The 11,925-nt window shown below is 38.5% G+C and overlaps 1 protein-coding gene across 2 annotated transcripts; it reads right to left on the bottom strand.

The window, feature by feature from the left end:
- Positions 1-396: 396 nt before the first annotated feature.
- LOC138703226 (facilitated trehalose transporter Tret1-like) lies at positions 397-9,574 on the bottom strand. 2 transcript variants are annotated; one of them, XR_011333006.1, is made up of 3 exons: positions 9,415-9,574; positions 1,382-3,164; positions 397-1,326 (listed from the first exon to the last, which is right to left on the bottom strand). XR_011333006.1 is itself a non-coding variant. In XM_069830938.1 (2 exons), exons 1-2 carry the CDS (start codon positions 9,527-9,529, stop codon positions 1,732-1,734), a joined length of 1,548 nt encoding a protein of 515 aa, XP_069687039.1. In that variant the 5' UTR covers positions 9,530-9,574; the 3' UTR covers positions 397-1,731. The 2 variants fall into 2 exon arrangements, 1 of the variants encoding a protein (XP_069687039.1); XM_069830938.1 differs by having other exon boundaries at positions 397-3,164.
- Positions 9,575-11,925: the final 2,351 nt, after the last annotated feature.

The following is an 11,925-nucleotide window of genomic DNA, read 5'->3' as shown; positions in this document are numbered from 1 at the left end:
TATATTAATAATTAATTTAATAATTATCAGAAAGAGAGTTTGTTTCATGATGGTTGATGTTATACGAATCTACCGACACGAAGTTCACCTCAGACTAAAATCTATCTTCTACCTCCACACCCATTGGTGATACAGCCACGGTACATGATAAAGTCACAGGACAGGTCCTGCCTCCTCTGTTGTATATTTATCTAGCTGAATTTTTTCTGATCTTGTAGTTAAGTAGTATTCCACCTCTTAACGTAAGAATTTAATGTCTTCTGATTTAATATTTCTTTTTTCTGTTCAAATTATACGTACCAGTCGTTTCGTCTTAAATTACATTTTATATTACTTACAGTTTATAAAAAGAGGAAATTTAGGGCGATTATCATTGTCGGAAGAAATAAAGATGCATTAACATTTTATATATTTTATTTAAAATACATAACTAAGAATTTTTAAATAAAAAATTACGAAATGGAGGTCAATATTTCTTTACACACCAGTCATTTGATTAAAAATATTGCAATGACATAAGCTATGACATAAGAAGTTTTGCATGTAGGATTAGAATTGAAAGTTAAGTATCATACACGAAGAGTCTTATCCCACTTTCCAGAATCTGTGGCTACAGGATAGGATGAGTTCTGAACAGTGATAATGCGACATGGAGGAGACAACAGATAGAAACGAAGTGACTAAAATAATAAAAGTGGGAAATTAAAGTGAAAGTGAGTGGTATAATTAACCCTTAAATTGACAAAGTATCCTATAGGTTACACAGGTTAATAGGCTATATGCTATAAATAGAACAATAAAAAAATTGGTAGGAAGATTAAATTTCACAATTCTATAATATTGTACAACATATAAAATATGGACATTGCGATAGTTGTTTTCTTTACTATCCTACAAGGTTTAATAAACTAGTATGAAAAATGAAATTTGCCAAGTTAAGGGTTAAGAAGTATATATATATATATATATATATATATATATATATATATATATATATTATCCGACCATACTATAATACGCTAATTACATGTGACGTAACTTAATATATATGAAAGTACTGCTATTCATTATGTTATTTCAACTATCGATTTACACTAAACATATGCGATTTTGATAATACCGTACGCGCAACAATCCGCAAGCCTTGAAAACAACAATCGAAAATGGCAGGCGCGATAATAATAATAATAATAATAATAATAATAATATCCTAATAAATTAAGTTCATTTCCTTTGTTTTAATGTGTGTTGCTTTGAGGTTAAAATCTTCAAACCAAAACCTGCAAAAATCAATAAATACTGCGTAGATGCAATAGTGCTCCGTGCCTGCCATCTGTTGCACTAGTCTGGAACACGCTGAAAAGACGCTCATAATCCGTGCCTGCCATCTGTTGCACTAGTAGAGGACACGCTGAAAATACACTCATGGTCACCGTTTCATTATCAGTAAAGTAACAAGGTAAGATATTTGTAAAAACTCGAAACATAGACATTTAATTATGGTTGAACAAAAACAGTCGTATGCATCTTGCCTATAATGATAATTAAGAAGCTGTAATGAACGTTATGAAACTCGCGTCGTAAGTAATATTATAGGATTGTTGTATAATATACTATTAAGGCATATTTTACTTACATTAAAATACCAGTCGTATTTATTATCTTAAAGTATTACTATAATCAATACCTTCGTTATAATTATAATGAATGCCATTTATTTTTGATAATATATTATTCACTAACATGACTATTATTATGACTGAGTTGCACTATGTGGTGTTTTGATGTATTTGTCATGTTGTAAGATTTCCTAGCCGGAATTATAGAGGATTCTTTTCCACTAAGTTCGGAATAAATTGAGTCAATACTTCTATTTTTAGTCTCTGGTATGAAGAAAATAGAAAACAACGCACCGAGCAAGCAGCATGCAGCAAAGAACCAATAAGATCCGTAAACTCCTACAAGATTGCTGAAATCGTTATAGAATCTTGCAACAATGAACGCTAAGAAAGCCATCACGAACGTTGAAATGCTTGCAGATGTGCTTCTGAGATGCGGCAAGAATATTTCTCCTAAAAGAATCATATTTATAGGTCCAAGACCTATTCCGGCGGAGAATAAGTGCACTCCAAGACATAATACCGGAATGAATCCTACGGAACTCAAGTCAAAGCCTTGTTCTAGGAGATAGAAGAACAGTCCTAAAAGTGTCAGACACATGCTCATAATGAGTTCGGAAGACACTAACAATATCTTTCTTCCAAGCCTGTCCATTAGAGGGCAGGCCAGTATTGGCGCGATGAAAAGAAGTGCTCCTACAATCATAGCCGATATATGGGGCGGGATATTACTTCCGGTCAATTGGAAAATAGATGCGATGTAACTCAATATAGCAAAGATTCCCGCAAGCATTTGCGTTGCGGACACCGCAACACCGATAATGAGGGCATTTCTTGAACCTTTATCTAGTAATAAATCCTTGATCAAATTGCTTTTGCAGTTATTTCTCTCGTCTATCTCCTTAAGTATTAGCGACATTTTCGTTAGTTCTTCTGTCAAATGTTCACCCTTTCCGCCTCGGAGCCATTTCAATGAACGTTTGGCTTCTTTGATTTTACCTTTCCTCAGTAAGTAAATTGGAGTCTCTGGCATCCATAAGAATGTGATCAGAAATAATATAGGCAGTGAGAGGCATATTATTGCGAAATCATAATATAAAGTGTAGGAGCCCACAGCATAGGCAAATAAAATACCTCCGTTTGCAAAAACTGACAAAAGCGTTCCAAGAGTTCCTCTTATGTAGTCTTCAGCTATTTCGCCAACGTAGATGGGGACTATCACAAGAACGCCACCAGTATTCAAACCCATGATGAAGCGCGCTGCAAAAATATAATAGACATCAGTGCCAAATATAATGAGGAGCCAGCTAACGATGGCAGGAACGGCTGTAAGTAACCCTGCGATTTTTCGCCCAAATTTGTCGGAGAAGAAGCTGAAGATAGGCGTGCCACATATAAATCCGATGAACATGAGTGATCCTATCCAAGATGCCTCGTCTTCTGTGATGGGAACGCTGCCCAGAGGAGTTTCATCTGACTGCAGTATTGGCAGCATTGGTGACGGCCATCCTACACTTGCTCCATATGCGAAACTGGCCAAGTTAACTGAAACAAGAATTGAAGTTGGTAACTATGTATTTTTTTGTATAAATGAATATTTCAAGAGTAAGATGCTTGAGATATTTTTCTAACATGAAAACGTTCATATTCGATGGTCAATTGAAAAACATTTTGGGACACTTTAACATCTGACGTCACTTGCTTAGTAACAGCAATAGCCTATACAGAGTGGTTGAAAAGTCGCTTTTCCCAAATACTTCCTTACATTTAATTACATTCAATTTACATTTGATTACACATTCCTTTACGTATATTGTTTAAAATGGAAGTCGTGTTTCTCAATACATAAATTTACAGATGGCAAAACAACTCACGACTTTCAACGATTTTCACGAATGACTGTTCTATCATCTATCGCTGCGGGGTATACTGAAAAATGATACTTTTGCTCATAAATCGCAGCATCTGCATCAGTTGCGACACTTTGAGAGAGGAACAGAGATTAAGAGTCTTTGAGAATAAGGTTCTTAGGAAAATATTTGGGACTAAGAGGGATGAAGTTACAGGAGAACAGAAAAAGTTGTATTCTTCACCAGATATAATTAGGAACATTAAATCCAGGCGTTTGAGATGGGCAGGGCATGTGGCACGTATGAGCGAATCAAGAAATGAATATAGTGTGTTCGTTGGGAGGCCGGAGGGAAAAAGACCTTTGGGGAGGCCGGGAATTAGATGGGAGGATAATATTAAAATAGATCTAAGGGAGATGGGATACGATAATGGAACTAGATTAATCTTGCTCAGGTTAGGGACCGATGGCGGGCTTTATGTGAGGGCGGCAATGAACCTCCGGGTTCCTTGAAAGCCGTAAGTAGGTAAGAGTAATTTTCAGTGATTTTTGTAACCATCTATGTTTTATTACTCCACGAATGCCACCATGTGTTCTGAAAATATTATAGAACATGATATAGTTTCCTGTTAATTTATATGTCTATGTGAACAACAGTGACTTGTAGGTAATTTATGAAGATCTGTTGCAATGAAGGGAGAATCTAATTTGTTTCAAAATAGTAATCAATAATTTGTAAATAATAACAGATTAATGATCACAATATATAGATGATACAATCTAAAAAACTAAAATATATCCTATTAATAGTTTCTATGAAATAATTGACGTTAATAAAGATATTTTGAGCAAGCTACATAAAACATTGTAAATTGTTCGGATTATACAAAATTACGTCCGAACCAACATTACAATTTGGTTTCTGAAACTTATGTTCCATAAAAGAAAAGGTAAATTTCTTAAACCAGTAATGGATTTCATACCAACAAATAAAATTGAAGACGAAATTATCCGGAACAATCTACAAGGTGGAGCAAAAATGTATGGTACGAAAAGAACAATGAATTATAGAAGATTATTTTCAATACATACAGTTTATTTGCAAACAATGTACACATTTTGCCATTTACTTAATGCCAAGAGATGCCTATTTTTTTTTAAATTACATCCGGTAAATGCCCTCCGTTCACTTCACGAGTGTGTAGTCGATTCAGGAAACTATCCATCACATGTACCAGCATGTCGCGCGGAATGCCTGCAATTTCATTATGGATGGAAGCCTGTAATTTCGCAGTTATTTCTTTACGAGCGGAATAGATTTTCTCCTTGAGGTAGCCCCATGGAAATAAATATGGAACTGATAAGTCTGAGGATCTGGAGGGCCAGTGAATGTCACCAAAGTGAGAAATGAGTCGGTCCGGAAACAGCTGTCGCATTCTGTTCATGCTGATATTGGCTGTGTGGGCAGTAGCCTCATCTTGCTGGAACCATGTGTCAGGATGTCCTGTCCTTAAAGGTGTTGAGCATTTGAAGGTATCGTTATGAGTTAACAGTAACAGTTCTGCCCTGGGGATCCTCGAAAAGTATGGGCCAATAATTCCAAATCTGGCTACACCGCACCGCACTGTAACTTTAGGGTTGTGTAGTGGAGTTTCATAAAGCAGCTAAGGGTTGGTGCCTGACTAGGGTTACCACCCGTCCGACAAAAGGAGGACATGTTCTCTTTTTTAATCATTTTATCCTGTCCGGCAGGCATTTAAAAAAATTGAAATGTCCGGCATTTCGTATTTGAAATAGAATTATTATGCATATTGAATAATGTGCGATATTATGCATAGAATATCTAAACAAATGGTGAAAACCTATGAAAAAATGTAACTGCTTTCAATGGTTGAAGCTAGAGCACATAAAACACATAAAATATGATGACCTATTGACATGCATTGAATTCTTACACTCTAAAAACACTCTTCTCGTAGTCACTACTCATGATTCTAAGCTATGTTATCAATTTTATTCTGCAATGTACAAAGATATGCTAACCAAGTTAATTTGGACAAAGATTTAAGTTTAGATAAACAATGGTGCAAATTCTTCAATACCAATAGTTGTGCGAGCACTGAAACTTTCTCAGAATTCTTAAAAATATATATTATTATAATGTACCGAAGTACATATGATATCTCCATGCAGATATTCTGCGTCATCATACGATGAAAGAGTAATGGAACGGAGAAAAATTCTCTCCGGCGCCGGGATTTGAACCCGGGTTTTCAGCTCTACGTGCTGACGCTTTATCCACTAAGCCACACCGGATTCCACCCCGGCGTCGGAAGAATCGTCTCAGTTTTAAGTTCCAACTCTTGGGTTCCCTCTAGTGGCCGCCCTCTGCACTACGTCATAGATATCTATGAACCTAGGACCGAAGTCCACACATGTGCTGAGGTGCACTCGTAATGAGTGACTAGTTGGCCGGGATCCGACGGAATAATCGCCGTCACTCATTACGAGTGCACCTCAGCACATGTGTGGACTTCGGTCCTAGGTTCATAGATATCTATGACGTAGTGCAGAGGGCGGCCACTAGAGGGAACCCAAGAGTTGGAACTTAAAACTGAGACGATTCTTCCGACGCCGGGGTGGAATCCGGTGTGGCTTAGTGGATAAAGCGTCAGCACGTAGGGCTGAAAACCCGGGTTCAAATCCCGGCGCCGGAGAGAATTTTTCTCCTTTCCATTACTCTTTCATCTTAAAATATGTCAATTCTATTTATTTATCCCAAGTCACAATGGAAGTGCTGAGAGAGTATTTTTCCTAATATCTGCTCAATGGACAAAAGAACGAAATCGCATGCTAACGGAGACAGTCAGAGGTATCATCATGGTGAAATATAATATAAAGGACATGTCCTGTGAACAATTCCATAGTTATTTGTTACAAGATAGAAGTTTGTCTCTTCAGGCTCTTCTGCACAGAGTGGGCTCCAGCAATAAGTAGGGTACAGATGTAATACTAATTCAGCACCTAGTGAGAAAATTAACTAAGGTGAGCCATTGTTTTATCGTTTTTTAATTTTGTTCATACCAATTTTGAAAAGTCCTCCTTTTTTCAGCAATGTCCTCTTATTTTAGATTCCATGTCCTCCTATAGAATTTCCTCTCATGGTAACCTTATGCCTGACCAATACTGGAAGTTTTGCTTGTGAACAAATCCGGTTAAATGTAAATGTGCTTCATCCGACATAAGCAAATTAGGCAGAATATATATAGTTGTTCTCAGCAATCATTTCTTGAAGATGCGCACAGAATGCTATTCTCATCTGCCGGTCAATTGGACGTAACTCATGAACAACTTGCAGCTTATAAGGATGGGATTTCAGTCTACTTTCAATATCTGGTGAAGCGATCGCCGGCCGATTTGCATTGTCAGCGAATGTCGACGGCTGAGCGCTGTGAACTTCCCTGCTCGAACACGATTGACATTCTCAGGCGTTCGGACGGTTCTTGGCCTACCTGACGATTTCTTGTTTTCCACTTTTCCATGTTCCCTCCAAGACTGAATCCATCGCACAATTATCCGTCTGTCAGGAACACGATGATGACGATGTCCTTGGCGAAAGAAACGCTGATCTTCGATTATACTGTTTAAGCGAATGAAAGTTTCCACAACCAGAATACGTATTTGTATGTATCACTGATTAATCGCAAATGAAATGGCAGACCTCCTGAAATAAACAATTCCAAAGCCGCCGTTGCTATGTACTGCCACAGTCTAGTACAGGTCTCGCAAGTAGGGAATACCGACGGAAGGAATGCGAATGAAACACTGCGATAAGGAAGAGCGGGCGACAGGAAAGGTCACGAGATAGCTTGAATGATATTCAAGAGTACAGTCGGAAGAGAAATGACATCGATAGAATCAGTCTTACGTTGTGATAGTTACATTACGATTAGTTTGTTCCATTGCATGTGAATACGTGTCTTGTATCGCAAGGTATTATTATTTCATTCGTAAACATATGTTGCGCGTTTAATTAGCTCCGAATTTTTCTCTTTCTATGTTCTTTATTTCCACAGCGATATCCTCATTTGTTCATCTTCTTGGAAGACACAGGACTTCCATCGGCTCGCACCTCTCCCCGCTCGACGTGCCTACATACTGTCCGTTACTCAGGAGAAGACGAGGGGCAAGAATGTGACCTTCTCGACTATCGCTGTTATTATAAACATCTCTCAGATAAGCATCCCAGTATCCAGGTTATTACTCGTGCAGGAAACATGAGTAACAATGCGTATGGAAATTAAACTCAGTTGAACAGAAGGAGACCTAATGTTTCCGCTTACTGCAGTACAAATATTGACGTGTTATCGTACGTTATCTGTTCACATCCCTTCCCCCTCAGTCCGCTCTCTTTTTCTCCTGAGTCACCGATAGTACACACGTCAAAACAGACAGCAACGCCACCATTGCTTTTCGGTAATCGTTCCTTGCGCGCAGTGTTGCCAACTGGACGGAAATTCCGTCAAAACCGACGGAATTTCAACGTAGAGGACGAGAAAAGAATGGTTTTGACGTGTGACGGAGTTTCTGGTGGAATTTACGATTTACATCGTCTTTTGACTTTTTAGCTGCTGACATTTTAATTGTTTAATTTTTGGGGGATTTTACTTTTTCTTTGAACAGCCCTGCCTGTGCCGTACCATGTTGAAGAATCTCCTGTTTCAGATTTCGTCGTAATCAAGCGAAAGATCGACGAATTATTATCTTAATCAAAATTGGTGAGTAAGTTGAGTTAAAATTTTCTTTTTATTTGTATATAGATATGTCAAGTGCATATATTTTTATTGTGACGGATTCTGACGGATTTCTAGGTATTAGATTGACGGAGATACAATTTATGTGTTAGCAACACTGCTTGTGCGAGCTATATATACAGTCACGAAGCTTGAGTTGTTGAGGATACTAGGAACAATAGACTGTGCCGGTACTTTTTCGCATTGTCTGTGATGAGGCAATAGTAGCGATCCTAGTGGTTAGCAACTATCTAGCATATTCCCTACTTATTAAGCTTCGTGACTATACACTAGACTGTGGTACTGCTATGTAGCGTTGTATTATGTAAATGTATCAAACATTTTGTTCCACCTTGTACAAGAAAATAATATTGTTGAATGTAGAGAGTTGAATTATATTGAACCAAATGAAGGTAACATGTAATACATTTAATGATGTAAATTATGGTAGAAAGATTGAACCGAATATGATGCCAGACCAGTTTTAAATTTTGAGTCTAATAAAGAAAAATGTTAAAATGTTATGTTTTATTTAATGATGCTCGCAACTGCCGAGGTCATATGAGCGTTGCCGGTATGCCGGAATTTTGTCCCGCAGGAGTTCTTTTACATGCCAGTAAATCTACTGACATGAGCCTGTCGTATTTAAGCACACTTAAATGCCATCGACCTGGTCCGGGATCGAACCCGCAACCTCGGGCATAGAAGGCCAGCGCTATACCAACTGAGCCAGCCAGGCCGACTCTAAGAAAGATTCATGAGACTCAAACCAAAAATGTACGTATGGTGGTGGTGGTGGTAATGGTTGTGATGATGGTAAAATTATAAGGAAGAAATAACCACGTCGAATTTGACTGCACATTATTTTTTAGCGCCATGAAATTCTTACATGACTCGTCAGGATTTCAACCTGGTCTGTCATGGAATGTCCCTAGTACTCATTTTTGTTCGTCTGAATGCCATAGTGCGGCCCAAAATATTAGATTAATGAAGAAGATCCATAACCCAATCGGGAATCGAACTCGCGACGTTCCGGATTTGCATCATTACTCTTTAACCAACCACAACTACAGCGCGTCCCCGTAGTAAATGATACTCCATAAAACACAATTGTAATAGAACGTCGATGATCTGTTTTCGTGGCCCTTCTTACCTAAAATTGCTGCAACGTATTGAGGCTGCTCTCTACGCGAACTGCGAGTATTTCTAGCTTGTTGCACTACGTTCACATCCTTCGGCGGAGTTGCTGCTACCTGTGTGTCACCCATGACCCAGCAGCAACGCAGTATGTGTGTGACTGTTAGGAGAGGACGGGTATTGTTTTTAACCTTGAATCTGATGCAAGTTTAATGAACTTTGTTCATTATGCTTGAAGTAAATCTATTGCAAGTCCCAACATTGACACCTTAAGCCGAACCATGCGTACGTGTGTTGGTTGTTTATTACAGAGTTGTCTTCCATTGGCTGCATCGAGGAGCGATGGATAAAGGATACATCATAAGACTATGAAGGCTGCATGCTTTTAAGTAGACAAACAAGTTGTGAGTTATAGTGACTAAGATAAGATTGTTACATAACAAAAACATGTGAATCAATGTCATCTGGTAATATTTAATGCGCCACAGACTGTACCACCTGCAGTGGTGATGTAACCATGCTTAGCATTACACCCTGGGTTTACAAGTTCAAACTAGCAGTGAGGGGTTTATTTTTAAAGAGAGTCAGAATCCCCTGCATTACTTCCTTCGACAGGGAAGTAGAGCTAGGGAACTCTGACCGAACAGGGTAGTCGAGGATGTATCGTTTCGGATTCACATTCGAGAGGCCATGGATCCAATCCTGAGGCCGGCTAACCTAAGTTTGGAATTTATCGGGGTTTTCCCCACTCGCAAAGGTGAATGCCGGTTTGGAATTTACTTTTCATCTACCCCGAACATTCTGTCCGTTGTCTGTTTATGTGTTCGTTTTGTCTTTAGGAGGTGGTCTGTGCTTCGAGCTGATCCTTCACCGGGGAAGTCCCTTCGTTGTCCATATCTCGTGTAAGGGTGTGAATTGAAGAGCTGTGATTTTGTCGCTGTGACAGGTTTGCCGCTAATTCCGACTGTGACTGTAGTTTGAAAATCACAGCTCCGAGAAACCCCTATCTCTACCCGATATGTGATTGATACTAATGTTGGCAAACTTACGTATATAACGTGACCACATGTGACAGCTTCAGACAACTGCTAGTCAGAAGATTCATACGAATTGAAACGACAAGATAATTGGGATCTAATTAATTATTAGTATTTATTTATTTAACCTGGTAGAGATAAGGTCATCAGGCCTTCTCTGCCCCTCTATCAGGGGATTAAAACTATAATATGAAGAATAGAATTACAATTAATATTAAATTTACAGTTACAATTACAATAAAAATTAAAGTACGACAAGATTACCTGATTAATGAAAGCTAGACAATTTATCATAGAAGTTAAGAACAAAGAATATTTTGTATTTACTGAATTACAAATTAAACCTAGAATAACAAAATTCTATAGTGATGAAATTACCATATATTGAGAGAACTATTTACAAGAAACCATGTCTGAACGAGTCTCAATTACTGACCAAGTGCCTAGTAAGTTTGCGTTTGAATTCAATTTTATTTCGACAGTCCCTGATGCTAGCAAGTAACGAATTCCAGAGTCTTGGTAGGGCTATTGTGAAAGAGGATGAGTATGAGGAGGTGCGATGGGATGGTATTGTTAATATTGTTTCATGGCGAGAGCGTGTGTTGAGATTGTGGTGGGAAGAAAGGTAAGTGAAGCGAGACGACAGGTACGAAGGAATAGAAGAGTTCGAAGAGAAGGAGAAGTGAATGTAAATTTCTTTTCTTATCTAGTTTAAGCCAACCTATTGCTTCCAGGGATGGAGTAATATGATCATATTTACGAACATTGCTTACAAAACGTACACACAAATTAGGAGTTGAAGTTTCGTTTTGTTGTCGCTGGAAAGGTCAGTCTGTAAAATGTCAGCATAATCAAAATAGGGAAATACAAGCGTCTGCACAAGGGACTTTTTTTAAGCAAGAGGGAAGATGAACATTTACCCTTTTTAGCATATGGATAATAGAATATAGGCTACTTTTCTCTTTTACTTTAATTATCGGCTCACTCTATATACGAGCGACGTTTAGCCGCCAAGATCGACTGCAAAAAGCAGTCGACCTTGGCGGCTTGTCGCGGGAATGCAGTCGGTAATGCATTTAAATGGAAAACGCCGGTTGTTTTATAAACGGACGACTTCTAGCCGCCAAGGTTGGCGACAAATAGTGGTACAAAACGTAAATCTAGCTGGACAAAATAACTTTCCTCCTATTTAACAGATTATCATGTAACTTTGTAGAGCAGTTACAAGTAGTACTTTTTTTTTTTTTGTATAACACACGAGCGACTTTTAGCCGCCAAGGTCGACTGCAAAAAGCAGTCGATCTGCCGCCAACATGAGCGGTTCTTTGACTGTAGAAGCAGTCGACATGAGCGACTCTGCAGTCGATACGGGCGTTGTGTGTCATCGGTTCCGGCGGCTGTCGAACTGCAAAAGGTGTGCCAGTTTTCACTCGCATTATAATAATGCACGTCGAGGAAGAACTATTTTTATATCTTCTCCGTCCTAAAAA

This window comes from Periplaneta americana, chromosome 7 (genome assembly GCF_040183065.1).
Source record: "Periplaneta americana isolate PAMFEO1 chromosome 7, P.americana_PAMFEO1_priV1, whole genome shotgun sequence".
NCBI classification, from domain to species: domain Eukaryota; kingdom Metazoa; phylum Arthropoda; class Insecta; order Blattodea; family Blattidae; genus Periplaneta; species Periplaneta americana.
The sequence above is the reverse complement of the archived record's forward strand: the minus strand, read 5'-3'. Positions and strand labels throughout refer to the sequence as shown.